Source organism: Brachyhypopomus gauderio, unplaced genomic scaffold (assembly GCF_052324685.1).
Source record: "Brachyhypopomus gauderio isolate BG-103 unplaced genomic scaffold, BGAUD_0.2 sc61, whole genome shotgun sequence".
Taxonomy (NCBI): Eukaryota; Metazoa; Chordata; class Actinopteri; order Gymnotiformes; family Hypopomidae; genus Brachyhypopomus; species Brachyhypopomus gauderio.
In genome coordinates, this window is record NW_027506882.1 from 1,166,685 (window position 1) to 1,181,799 (window position 15,115).

The 15,115-nt window shown below is 43.9% G+C and overlaps 1 protein-coding gene across 6 annotated transcripts in view; it reads right to left on the reverse strand.

Annotated features, from left to right (window-relative positions):
• The window catches only part of rabl6a (RAB, member RAS oncogene family-like 6a), a 182,645-nt gene that overhangs the window by 82,920 nt on the left and 84,610 nt on the right, over positions 1-15,115 (reverse strand). For all 6 annotated transcript variants that reach the window (XM_076988303.1, XM_076988301.1, XM_076988302.1 and 3 more), the window contains one exon: positions 5,024-5,127. In XM_076988303.1, the coding sequence (XP_076844418.1) occupies positions 5,024-5,127 (104 nt within the window). The remainder of the gene's footprint in view (positions 1-5,023; positions 5,128-15,115) is intronic.

Genomic DNA, 15,115 nt, shown 5'->3' on the forward strand with positions numbered 1-15,115 from the left:
GGACACATAAGATTGTTAATCTTGTAAATCCTGTAAAGATTGTAAAGCTGCTTTCTGACATGTGTTGTGAAAAGTGCTATACAAATAAATTTGATTTGATTTGAAATTTGACAGTCAAGCAGAGACATGATTCTCAGATGGGGGGGGGGCTAGAGACCTGACACACAGTTTTTGTGTCAAAGTTTGCGGTGGAAGGCAAGGGCCATCTCTGATAGTCTCTGTGTGGGGGTAGGAGCAGGTAACCAAGATCACGACCTTCTGGGAGAATTTTGTTTGGGTGCCAATGCAGATAAGCAAGAATGAAGAATTTAGCAAGGAGCTCGTCCTTGAGCGCTTGAGCCCACAAAACTCTATAAGTGCATGACACATATATTATAAGAAGTGAAGCTCCTCGCCGAGTGGTGCAATGCCAACAACCTCTCTCTCAACGTCAGCAAAACCAAGGAGCTGATTGTTGACTTCAGACGAGGAAGCAGAGTGCATGCACCTCTGAGCATCGAGGACACGATGGTGGAGAGAGTGAGCAGCTTCAAGTTCCTCGGGGTCCACATTTCTGAGGATCTCACCTGGTCACTGAACACATCCCACATCATCAGGAAAGCACAGCAAAGGTTCCACTTCCTCTGACGACTGAAGAGTCAACCTGCCACAACAGCTTCTCTGCAACTTTTACAGGTCCACAGTGGAGAGCATTCTGAGCAGTTGTATCACGGTCTGGTACGGCAGTGCTACTGCTGCCGAACACAAGGCCGTGCGGAGAGTGGTGAAAACTGCCCAACGCATCACCTCCGCTGCCCTCCCACCTATGCAGGATCTTTACAACAAGAGATGTTTGAGGAAGGCCCTCTGCATCTCCTCCGACCCCACACAATGGCTGTTCTAGCCTCTGCCATCTGGAAGGAGGTACAGGAACATCAAAGCCAGAACCACAAGACTCAGGAACAGTTTTTTCCCCCGTGCTGTTAAACTGGTATCACCAGCCACTTTCCCTCAAACTGGACATATATAGACTTACCTCCCCCCCTCCCCACTTTCCCTCAAACTGGACATATATAGACTTACCTCCCCCTGATTATATCTCAGATTTGCCACCAGTCTACCAGTCCATTTGCACCATGCACTTTATCCCTGTCCCATTCCCCCACTTACCTACTATGTTCCTACCTCAGCCACTGTGCCTCACCTCTGCTATATACACACTACCTCACACCCATTCACATACACTGTACATACTATACTTATATTTTTATATTTCATACCTTATACTGTTATCTATTTTACATTTTTTTACCTTGCTTATTTAATAACTGTTGCCTGTCTTGCACCATGACCGTCTTGCACCATGTTGTCCTGCACCATGTTGTATGTAATTGCTGCTGTGATATTTTGTAGTATGTAATTGCACTGAGGCCTAGCCTAAAAGTGTTTCGTTGTGCTGTACAACACTGTTTCAGCATAATGACAATAAAGTTGAATTGAATTGAATTAATCTTAAAGTTGTATATTGGGCTGTCCAAATGTACACAAAAATACACAATTATCAAAGCTGCTTTGAAATTGCATATCAGTTTTAATCCAGTGGAAACAATGCACATGCAACTTTACATATCATATGCATATTAGAAATTAGAAAGCACTCTTAACTAGTAATGCAGAGGTATCAAAGCTCAAGGCACAAAATTAACAGTGTACTGAACTGAGTATCACTAACACCAGATGGGGTAGACTGTTTCATAGTTTTGGCATTGTCCTACATCTTGCAAGATAAGAGGGTGTAAAATTCCTAGACACACTTTTACCACAAAACTGTAAATGTGGAAAGTGGGAAGAAACATTCATGTCAACCTGTTGCCTCTAACTATAGATTTCAGGTTTTTATTGTACTGCAAATTTGCATGAAAACGGAAAGTTATTTGAAATTATTTACTACAGAATTAAATTATTGAACATCCTTACTGATCATTGTTAATTGAGCAAGCGAGACACCAAATCCAAAATTGGGATAATTACAATGGTCCATAGTCATAGACAGACATGTGAACAAGTCACTAAGTTGCAAGTAACAAGTAAGTCTCAAGTCTTCACAATCAAGTCTCGAGTCAAGTCCCAAGTCAATACAAGCGAGTCTGGAGTCAAGTCCCAAGTCTTAAACTTCAAGTACTATTCAAGTCACCAGATGTAATTTCAATATTTAACACATTTGATGCAGTTGATTAGTAGTATATTATAACGTGAGGCGTTTCGGTTAGCTTGAGTGAGATGTCGTCGCAATTGTCGTCGTCACCCCCCCCCCACCCCCCCCCCCCCCCATTGACTTTTGACTTTAGTTCGTTCATTCGTCCGTCCGTCAGTCCCCCACGGTCCCCGCTTTCGAATTATCGTTAGTGCGGACCGCTCACACAAGTCAAGTTGCTCATGTGGACCCTTGTAAAAGTTAATTTCCGACCCGCGAGTGACTCGAGTCCACACGTCTGGTCATAGAACAAAGATAAACAGAAACTATAACACGATAACTACAACAGGATATGAGTAAATGGGCAAACATCAGCCAACAAAGTCAACAAACATGAATGGAGGCAAAGTAACAATTGACCAGTAACATAACCTGGAAGCACAGTGTTTAAATACATAGGCTAAAGGCTAACTAAGGATAAAAGAACTAAACTAAACAGGGGGTAGAATAAACATAACAATGAAATAAAGCAAAACACTGAAATAGATAACCAAAGGAATAGATGTGAAGGAGAGGCCCACCATGACCAGGACAGCAGGAGTGGATACGGAAACAAAACAGAGAGAAGAAACAGAAATAGAACAGAACTGGAAACAGGAACAGAAGAAGCAAATAACAAAAGCTACAGCACGACATGACCAAGGAATGGAAACAGAAGCAACAGGAAGAGATGCGTGAGAAAACATTGACAACAAGAAACATAAATGGACTGCGGCTGAAAAGCTGTTCGACATGGAGGACAAGGAGGCTCAACAAAAGCCATTGAATAGGAACCGACAGAGGGAAAAACAGTGTGAAGCAACAACAGACATATGCAACACAATGGACACCGGGACAGGAACAGAAATGGACACGGACACAGGAAAAGACACACAGATAGGCACAGGGACAGAAATGAGATTAGATTCAACTTTGTCATTGTGCAGAGTACAGGTACATATCCAATGAAATGCAGTTAGCATCTAACCAGAATTACTGCAATTGCAGTAATTACAGTGTGTGCAATGACAATGGAATGGTAAATGGAATGGACAATGGAATTGTCCCTGTATGTAAGAAACAAAAAAATAAATATGCAATATATAAATAAGCATGAGTACAGTATGAATGGAGGGAATAAGAGTACTGTAACAATTTGTGCAAATATGATTGAAGCAGAAGACAGTATGAACAGTACAGTAACAGGTTTAAAGTACAGTACAGTGCAGTGAGTGGAAATATGCATTAAAGTGACTGTGTGGAGTTCAACAGGGTCACTGCCTCAGGGAAGAAGCTCTTCCTGAGTCTGCTGGTGCCGAGCGGAGGCTCCTGTTCCGCCTGCCAGATGGGAGAGGGGTAAAGAGTCTGTGGTTAGGGCGAGAATCATCCTTGATGATGTTGCTCACCCTGCCCAGGCAGAGCTTATGATATATGTCCTGGATGGAGGGTAGTTGAGGGTAGTTTTCACCACCCGCCTAAGCGCTCTCTGGTCTGTTGTGGAGCAGTTGCCGTACCACACAAAGATGCAGTGGGTGAGAACACTTTCTGTGGCACAGAGGGTAAAATCCTAGTGTCGAGGTTGGCTCTCTTGAGGCTCCGTAAGAAATAGTGATGCTGTTACGCCTTCTTAACTATGGTGGAAGAGTTAGTGGACCAAGAGAGATCGTCAGAAATGTGGATCCCAAGGTACTTGAAGTCAGACACATGCTCCACCACAGCTCCATTGATGTGGAGGGGGGTGTGTTCTTGTCTCCTAATCCTTCCGAAGTCCACTACAATCTCCTTGGTTTTGGAAATGTTGAGGACCAGGTTATTGTCATGGCACCATGCAGTCAGGTGCTGCATCTCATCCCTGTAGGCCATCTAATTGTCATCTGTGATTAGGCCTATCACCTTGGTGTCATCTGTGAACTTAATTAAGGAGTTGGAACCATAAACAGGAACACAGTCATGGGTGAACAGGGAGTACAGAAGTGGACTCAGCACACAGCCTTGTGACATGCCAGTGTTCACGGTGATGGAGGAGAACAGGGTGTTTATCTTGACAGACCAGTCCAAAATCCAGTTACACATTGAAGTACTGATACCCAGCTGGCTAAGCTTTGAGAGCAACATAGAGGGGATCACTGTGTTGAATGCTGAGCTAAAGTGATATCTAAATCTGACCCTTAATGCTTCAATTTAATGGCCACCGTGCTGGGGTGTTAAAGCTGCATAATGCTGAATTTGAATACATTTGTAGGATGCACATTGTAATGTTTCTCGCGCTGCGTAGCGAGGAGACGGACACAAATGCTGAGAGGAGCGAGATTTATTAAAGGGAATACCATACTCATCGTCAGAAAGCCAGGCAGGGTCGATCACAGGAGGGCAGTCCGAAAAACATGCAAACACGGGCATTACAAAACTGGGGAACACGAGTAACAGGCGAGGGATCAAAAGACAGGGACACAAAACGGTCGGGTACAACGCTGAACAAGAACTTAGTTAAACCAATCAAACAAAATACCAGACAAAGGACAAGGGAGACTCAGGGGCTTAAATACAAGGAATCTAACGAGGGGCAGGTGACGGTAATAACACGGGGCGTGGTAACAAACAAGGTAATCACAGAGATGAACGAGCAGGGCGGGGTAAACAGGTACGAAACACAGACACGAGGGAGTTTGGAGTGACAGCTAACGGAGGGGGGCACGGTCATACGTGACACACATGCTTTTTTCACTATTTGTCAATTTAGTGGACAGCAATGAATGTGACAAATTTGAGTGGCTCAACAGGATTACAGTGGTGCGTGTGTATGTAGCTTACATGTCATAGTTCTGTTCTTCTGTCTCCTTTTGAACATTAAGCTCCTCAAGTGTTGCATCAATGTCATGTTCATTCGTATCCAGTTGCCGTAACAGTGTCCACCTCTGCAGAAGGAAATACACACATATATGCAGACATTTTGACACTAGAACAACCAACACCACACAATTTATTATACATATCTCCATTGGACTTTATAAGTGGTTTCCAGTGGCTAAACAGTGTCTTTCAAATATAACTGTAACGCCATGGGCATTGAGCGATAAGTAGGTGGACACATGCTGAGTAGAACGAGATTTATTATGGGAATATCCAGTCCTTAATATCAATTAATATTAATATCTGTATCGGTCCCGATATTGGAAAATTCTAGATCGGGTATCGGTGACAAAGTGATCGATCCATAAAGACAGATTTATTCAGTCTAATTCTATGCTTGTAACGCTCTTCGGAGTTAGTTCAACCTTAAATATCCACTCCGACCTGGGTAGAAGTGAATTTGGACAGTTAATAGGCGAGTGAAACACGAAGCACAAAGAGGAGAAGTGAATCATTGACTCGTACTCGCGCTGGTGGTATTACACTTTGTCCCTTTATTTGCTGGTTGACCAAAATAAACCTGGGATCCAGCACTATTTTACTGTTCATACATGAACTGGTGAGTTGTCCAAAGCTCATTGAATGCATTACCATTACATGCTTTGTGCTCTGCGTGATGTCTGCGCTAGCGAACTAGCCGCATAGATTCTTATCGGATTGACCGATACTAAGCCTCAGATATCAGATTCGGTGTTGGAAGTGAAATACGTGAATCGGTGCATCCCTAGTTGAGACAGTCAGAAATTACCAAGAACAATGTTGACACTAGAAGTGCTGCATCATGGCACTCAAGAATGCCAGCTTTTTCTTTTTTTCTGTGCTTTTACGATCTCTCTGCAGTGCTCAAGTGCCAAGCACTATTAGCTTACGACAGAAAAACCCTGCTGGACATTGCAACAGACAATAACCATGGATTTAGCTGCTTTATTCCACCGGAGCTACAACTCATTGTCCGCTCCTGCAGTCACCACCACCACCAGGAAAATCCAGATCTACCGACCACGAGTGAGCATGCTGACCCGAGGAGAGCGCTTCGGAGGCGGTGACGCAAGCGAAGCAAGAGGGGAGGGCTGCATGCTTGGCTAAAGGCTCGCGCTAGCTGACCACCAGTGCCTAGCCTCTTGCTAGCTAACGTGCGGTCATTGGAGAACAAGCTGGACGAGCTTAGAGTTAAGATAACATCTCAGTGGGAAACGAGAGAGCTGTGCTCTGATTTTCACAGATACCTGGCTCTCAGAAAGAGTACTGGACAGCGCTATCCAGCTAGAGTCTCACTCTGTGCACAGTGGAGATCGCACAGCAGCCTCCGATAAGGCTAAGGGTGGAGGGTTGTGTGTGTTCGTAAACAATGCATGGTGTAGAAACATAAGGACCATTCATAAGCACTGCTCACCAGAGCTGGAGTTGGAGAGCTGTTAAAATGCCATCCTTACTACCTACCACGGGAATTTTGTGCTGTTTTTAGCTGCTGTTTATATTAATCCACGGGCTAACTCTATGACATCATCAGTTAGAGATGGCTCACCCAGAGGCCATGTTTATCATTGCCGGTGATTTCAACCAGTACAACCTATGTATTCCCGAAATATTTCCAACACGTGGACGTTCCAACCCGTGACAAAAACATCCTAGATTAGTGTACAGTAATGTACGTGGTGCATACAGGGCTGCACCCCGCCCCCACTTTGGACACTCAGACCACATCTCCTTGTTCATGTACCCGGCTTACAGACAAAGACTGAAACAAACAAATCCGGTTACCAATACAGTACAAGTATGGTCTCCGGAGACTAAGAGCGTACTACAGGACTGCTTTGCTATGACAGACTGGGAGGTGTTCAAAGCTGCAGCCACCATGGAGCACTCTTCTGTTAACATTCAGGAATATGCTGAATATGTGTCTGGTTACATCAGCACGTGTGTGAATAACATCGTGCCCACCACACAAGGGAAGAGGTTTTGCAACCAGAAGCTCTGGATTAACAGTCAAGTACGACACATGCTACGTGCACGCTTTCTTGCATACAAATCAAGCAATGAGACAGAGTACAAAGCTGCAAAGTACATACTAAGGAAAGCCATCACAACAGCCAAGAGGCAGTACAGGGAGAAACTGGATGGCTTCTACTCCACTGCTGACTCCAGGCAGATGTGGCAAGGCCTACAACACATCACCGACTATTGGACTACCACCAGCAACATCAGCTCCACAGACAGCCTACCCGACGACCTCAACACCTTCTACACCCGCTTCAAACCTCCAGCACTAGCACTGGGAGATTCACACACACAGCCCACACAACCCCCCCTCTGTCAGTATCAATAGGCCAGTAGTGGACTGATAGTGGACATGAGGAAGGAGAGGAGACCTCATCGGCCACTTGACATTTCTCTGGTCAAGTGGCCATGGTTCTTGCCACTCCACTTCATCCAACAGCCCTCCAAGGTGCATGTGTTTTAACTGCAGACTAATGAGCAGATCTAATCTGAGGCAGCTGTCCATTTAGGGAAAGGAAATTGACTGGGTGTGTCCTTATTTTCTACCTCCAATTTGAGTGATTCCATATTTGTTTCCTCAGAACTGAGTGATTCCATATTTTTTTCCCTGTGCTTGCTCAAAAAAAGTAAAATTTTCCACAATGTTTTTTTAATTTCTTTTAGTGTTTCTGAAAGACAACAAGTTGCACTTTGGAATGACCTTATTATTGTATCATGTTTTTGATCTGAGTTTGTTCTACAGAATAAAATGTCTGAATGAGTGCTCATCCCAGACTGGTGATTCCATACTTTTTGCTAGGGGTTGTACATTTAACTAGAGCACATTTTATTTTATTTTTTTTATTCAGTATTTACATCCCTCACATATGACAACTAAATGTTTGTGCTCCTTGCACACAGGCCTGGACAGCGATGGCTTAGTTAGCTTGAAAAAGTAATTCGATTTCTGATTACTGATTACTTTAAAAAGTAACTTACCGTATTTTCTTGACTATAGAGTGCACCTCCATATAAGCTGCACCTACAACGTTTTTTTAAAAATGGAAAATGTTGGATAAGCCGCACCGGGCTAAAATATATATATATATATACTGAATTGAATACAGTGAGTCCCCGTTTAACGACGGGTTTAGAGACTGAAAAGTTCGTCGTAAAGCAGTTTTCGTCGTTAAGCGTGACCCTAGATTTGACCGTAAATACAGTATAGAAAAAAAACTAACAATGTACTCGTGCACGCGTACAGCGTGAGAAAGAGCGATTGCGTTGCTGAGATGGGCTGCAGTGGAGGCTGCGCTGCCTCAGATTATCGTACACAACACTCCACTGTGCTGCCACTGCTCCTCTACGCACCGCGCAAAATAAAAAAAAAAAGGTCGTACCTCTGGTCCGTAACCAGACCTGTTGTTGAGGGGACTCACTGTACATTTAACTGAACAGTTTCTGTTCAGTTTTAACTGATCAGTTTCTGAACGGTGCCTGTAGCATTTCATGTGCGACAGTTTTGGCTTTCAGCCAGTGTTGTGCCGAATTCTGACTCCCCTCGCATAAAGACGGTACAGATTATATTGCCGATTTATGTTTCTATGCATAAATAAGAGCTAGACTTTAATTATCCATAACAGCAAATGGCACGGCATTATCTATATCCAAAGCCACACTGGCTCAAGGGTGTTAATTATTTATACACACTGGCTATACCAAAGTTCACCTCTGACTACTCGCCACCCGCGCAAAAATATTATGTCAGCGGGATGTGAAAAGCATACACAGGCGGAGAAGAGATTGTCAAATGAAACACAAAAGAACATTACAAATTAAAGATTGTTCATGAGTCTCAAATCATGAGTCCAAGTCAAGTTGGAAGTCTTTTGAATGCAAGTCTAAGTCGAGTCTGAAGTCACTGTATATGCGACTATATGAGTCCCAAACTCGAATCCCCATCTCTGATATAGAGTATAGAAATTTGTAAAAATAGTGCATAAATATCACTTACTGCATAAAAATGTGGTCTGAGGAACTGAGATCAAAAGTGACTGAATTACTTTTTTATTGCATATCAAGCTTCATGGAGTATCAAAAAGATTCATGTGTGTAAGTAGGGAATAAAATTACAGCAACTATAAAAAAACAAACAAACTGCACATAGCAGTGTTCAGCCTGGCCAAAACATATCCACTTATCTATGCTATATTATTCTATACTATACTTTCATACTTGGAAATGTACAAAGTAAACATTTACTAATGGACAGTCAATGTATGCAAAAGTCAAAAAATGAAATCATTATAATGAATCGATTACATGACTTTTGCACAGAAGCAGCTTCTAGCTAGCTAGTAGCATGCGGTGCCTAAAGGTGAACCTAACTGTGTACGTCCAGTATTATAGTGAGCGATATTGTAAAATAACATTAATTTAGCAAATCTTTTATTTTTGTATTTGCTTTTATCAAAGGAATCAAAAACCCTCTGGGTTTCAAGTTTTAAACCACGTTTCTAAGATGTCTGCATAGAGATATTAAGGACAAACATTCAAGCACAGACTTGTTCATGATCCAGAGAAGACTTCAGTCATCCTAGACATCTTCCCACGATTTCTAGATACAACTGGCTTGGTAATAATTACTTGTAAATTCCATCACAATGTCAAAGATAAAAAAAAAGTAATTTTCACTTTGATTTCAGGTTGCCCAGGATTTCACTCTGCTGTTTGGAGAGGAAATCTCAGGCAGATTCCTTGCGAAGTGGCCAACAATATTCAAGCCCAAGATAATTGCAGACTGCAAAACCATACCCTCTAATTCACATGTGGATGCTTTTGCATTAGCACTACAAGAATCTGATCATGGTAATGTTATTCATGAGTGTTGAAATTTTGGGTAAATGTTTGTTGGAATAAAATGGTTGAAAGTAAAATGGAAAATGTTTGATGAACCCCATCCTGTTGCTACTTACACAGTCATTGGTGTAAAGAGTAAAAAGGAATGGGCTTAGGACACACCCCTGTGGGGCACGGGTGTTGATAGTAGTGAATGTTGTGACTGTACCAATTCTGACGGATTGTACTCGGTCACTAAGAAAATTGTGAATCCAGTGAATGAGGGATGGAGAGATGTGCAGTTGGTGAAGTTTGTTAACACTAGCCAACACTAACCAAGCGCCGGTCATTTGACCGCTGTGGCGTCTCACTAGAAGCGCCGCGTCTGTTCGACCTACTTATTGACTCTGAAAAAACTTCGAAGTTCATCTTAACCGAAGCTAAGTATCTTAGTATTTCGTCATGTGTGAGTCGCTTGTTGCTTGTGTTGAGTGTGGCATGTACAGCTGCTCTCCTTACGTCAGTAGTGATCATTTTATTTGTGTGAAGTGTAGATTAATTATTAGTATGATGGAGAAGATTTTGCTTTTAGAGGAGCGCATCCGGGCTATAGAAAGTCCTAGAGAGTCGGTAGCAGCTAGCGTAGCAGGCCCGGTTTGCACAGCCGTACCTACCGAGGCCAGACAACAGACAAACAGGCTAAACCAACTGTCTGCAAGCTGCAAAGAGACGTCACGTAGGTCACACCAGATTGAAACTGTGTCTGTTCCTCGAGTAATCCTCGCAAAGTTAGTGACAAAATTTTATCAATGTTAAATTCAACTATGCTCCCTCAGAGAGCGGTTTAAATCTGAAACTAGGACTACTAAATATTAGATCCCTGTCATCTAAAGCATTGCTTGTTAATGAAATGATTACCGATCATAATCTATGCATGCTTTGCTTGACGGAATCCTGGTCCCGACCAGATGACTATATGGCCCTAAATGAAGCTTCTCCCTCTGGCTATATATATATGTCCATAACCCCCGTCCAAATGGTCGAGGAGGTGGGGTCGCCACAATATATGACTCTGATATAGGCATTTCTCAAAAATTTGGCTTCAAGTTTAATTCTTTTGAACATCTCATCCTCACTGTATCAAATGTTTCAAATTTAACAACCAACAAAGCGTCGCAGTCATTTATGTTAATTACTATTTACCGCCCCCCCTGATTCATACTCTTCTACAGCAGGAGTTCTTGCAGGAGTTTTCAGACTTCCTGCCTCATGTAGTGCTATCAGCCGATAAGGTGATTATAGTTGGTGATTTTAATATCCGTTTTGAAAATCTGTGTGACTCTTTTAGCATACATTTTCAAGCAATTCATGATTCAATGGGTATCACTCAGAATGTGGTGGGTCCTACGCATAACTGTAGTCATACTTGGTCTTGTCATTTGGTATTAACATATCCAGTTTAGCAATTCTTCCTCAGAGTGAGGCCATTTCTGACCACAGCCTCATAACGTACAAGTTGTGTTTGACTGACTGTATTCATCGGCCACCCTGCTACCAAATTAAACGAACTATAACACCCAGCACCATAGCCGCGCTCACTGATATTTTACTGGGTCTGACAAACACTGATCCACCTGTAGCTCTGGAAGGACTAGAGCACAGGTGTCAAACTCAAGGCTTGCGGGGCAAATGTGGCCCGCGAGAGCTTAAAAAGCCAAATTGTCAAAAAAAAAGTAAGTGAGCAAAAACTACATTTTCCACAATTATGTTACCCGCGAAGTGACGGCATCTCGACACTGCAGTGTTTCCATATCAATGCGATTTTCCCAATATACAAATAATGATCCCAAAATGTCCAGGAAAAGAAACACCGATGCAGATAGAAGGGTGTTTCAAGAAAGATGGGAAAGCGATGTTTGAGAAAAACGGGTATGACTGCGGTGGCAGTTGTCAAAGAGTACAATATACGTCGGCATTTTGCGACCAAATACTGAGCTAATTATGCCAAAATTAGCCATCAAGAAAAACGATGAATTGTCAAAGAATTAAAAAGCAAACTGCGATCGCAACAGAATGTGTTCACAACCACAAACGAAACGGCAGTAAAAGCTGCTTTGTTGTGGCTAAAGAAATCACCGCACTTCAGTCTATTTCAGAGGGAGCATTTTTGAAGCACAATCGCTATTTTCACAGTAATTTGATATTTCAAGTTTTGAACAAAGTAAATGTGCAAATATATCTGTAATAATTGTAACTTGAATAAGTAATAAATTCAGAGTTGTTTAACATTAAGGAGTAGGTACATTTATAAGTTACATATGGCCCTCCGTGGGTAACGATTATGCTGATGTGGCCCGCGGTGAAAATGAGTTTGACACCCCTGGACTAGAGCGTTTTACCGTGCATGTCGAGACCTCTCTTCGTACAGCTTTAGACAAGGTTGTGCCATTACGATACAAGAGAGGCACTGAGAGAAAAATTGTGCCATGGTACAATGAGCACACGTGTAGTCTCAAACGAGCCGCACGGATCCTGGAGCGTAAATGGCAAAATTCAAAGTTAGAAGTATATAGATTCTCATGGAAAAGCAGCCTTATTGAATATAAGCATGCCCTCCATATGGCAAAATCCTCATACTCATCGGCCTTAATAGAAAAATATAAAAACAATTCAGGACTCCTTTGAACAATGAACAAACCAATTCTCTAATTCCACTAGAGTGTAGCAGTAACAATTTTATGAAATTCTTTAATGATAAGATTGATAAAATTAGGGAAAAAATTAGTAGTGCTATCTCAAAGCCTGTCAACATGCCAATGCAACCTGACAGCTGTCTGGTCAGCTCCTTCTCCCCAATTGGTCATGAGGAGCTTATTTCACTGGTGGAATCTGCTAAAACCTCCACATGCATACTAGATGCTGTACCAACCCATCTACCTAAAGAATTACTGCATAGCAATGTAGAACCTTTGCTGACTATAATTAACTATTCTCTGAGCCTGGGCTACGTTCCCAGTTCATTTAAACTAGCAGTCATCAAGCCGCTAATAAAAAAACCTGGTCTTAATCCCCAGGAACTTGTCCTCCTGAGATTTCAGGATTGTCAGGACATCACCCCTCCTTCTTACCGGCAATTAGGAAGACCAAACATCACCCTTTATTATGTTAATTCACAGAGCAAGACTGAGGCAGGAGCCTCACCCAGAAAGTCTCTGCACCCAGAAATTCTAAAAGTACTGCTACTACGAAATGAAAGTTGTGTGTGTGCGAGTGTCAATTGCTAAGCGGGAAGACCGCGGCTGTCGTACGCGCCAGGTGCAGCGCGGCTGTCGTACGCGCCCGGTGCAGCGCGGCTGTCGTATGCGCCAGGTGCAGCGCGAGGGAGCTCCTCCGCCGTGTCCATATTCTCCTCCTCACCCTCCAGGATCCCCTCCATGGACTCTGCCGGGCTCTCACCCCGGGAACAGTCCATGGGGCTGGCCCTGGAAGACCTGGAGGACAAGTTCTCCCCCGGAGTCCTCCGCCCCTTTACAGTCCCCACGGAGGAGGGAAGGCTCTTTTCCTCATCCTCAGTGTAGGGGTCGCTCTCCGATACTCCAGACCTCACGGATGGGGAATAGTCCTCTGCAACGTAATCCACGGTGGACGCATCGTCCTCCTGTACCCTGGGAGAGGGACCTACAAGCGGAGGGAGGTAGTCCTCCTCTTCTGACTCCTCCTCCTCCTCCTCTTCACCGTAGATGGACGGAGGGTAATCCTCAGCATAGTCGACGGTGGTGTCGTCGCATATGGACTGAGGGTATTCCTCATCCTCTTCCCCCTCCCCAACATAGTCGATGGTGGGAGCGGATTAAATGGATGGAGGGTAATCCTCTTCTTCCTCCCCCTCCTCCTCATAGCCCGCGCCGGGAGAAGGGGGGGGGTACTTCTCCTCTTCTGACTCCTCCTCGGACTCCCCCTCTCCAAACTCCTCCTCCGGGGTCGACACGGTGGCGCCGACTATGCAGGCGCCTGCCCTCTGAGGCGAGAGGGCGCGGGAAGGAGAGGGGTTTCGCTTCCTCCACATATCTACCACTCCCTGGTAGAGCTCCGCTTTTAACGCGGGATCCTCGGTCACTCGGACCCTGCGTAGCATGAAGGCGCACACCCGGTCCGACTCCAGCTGCTGCGGTGTAGGGGCGGCGTCTCGGCGTGGTGGAGGGGAAGAAGCGCGGTGATGCCGCTTACTGGGGCGCTGACTCTTCTTTGGCCGAGTCGTGTAGCCTGGCATCTTCCTGGTGTCTCAGACGGCTCGTCGTTCTGTGATGCTGGGCGGCGACAGACGGACGAGACACAGAATCCGTATTTGGCGTAACAGACGTCACTTTTATTTCTACAAATATTGCGCAATCAGCGCACGAATAACACACACTTACACACAACGTGTAGACTTAGACAACGACGAGCACATTAAATAGACAAACCACATTAGCCCCACGTGTTCACGAGACGATTCACAGGTGAGACTTATTAATCACACGACAAAAACCTAACCACGGATATCCACTGAGGCAGACAAAGCACGTGGACAACGTTGACACATGCCCAAAAGGGAGGGGCCGGGGTCCTCAATGTGACAGTTATGAAGCATATATTTGTATATGAAGTGAATTATTTGTTTGATTTTCACTTTACTTTCTGTGGGCGACAAAACTTTTGTCTTGCCAAAATCTGACCTTTCTGTGTCTGTGAGCGAAATAAAATGGAAGCAATCACACCAAGTATCAGGGAAAAAGGATGGTTTAATAGAAAAGTGCGCAAACAAAAAACCTGTGACGTAGATCCAAATGAAGGACATAATAACCAGCGGTCAACTGGTACAAAGACAAGACATATATAGACAAACAAACGACCTTCAGGTGAGACGGATCACGGGCTCCGCCCACCTGAGGGATGCACACAACGCAACAATACAGGACATCTGCCGCTGTAGATGGGGGCGACCGGTAGGGAGCCCTCCGTACCGTGACAATTTGTAGATTTGTTATGTTCACTATAGCCTACAATACATTAACAGCCTTTAGACATTAAAACTTGAAATGGCGTAACATTCATTGAGTATACAAATAAACTTGCTTTGGCTCTGTCTCCAGGCTTCACGTTTGGTACTTTGAGTACTGACTCAAAGCTTTCTGTGGA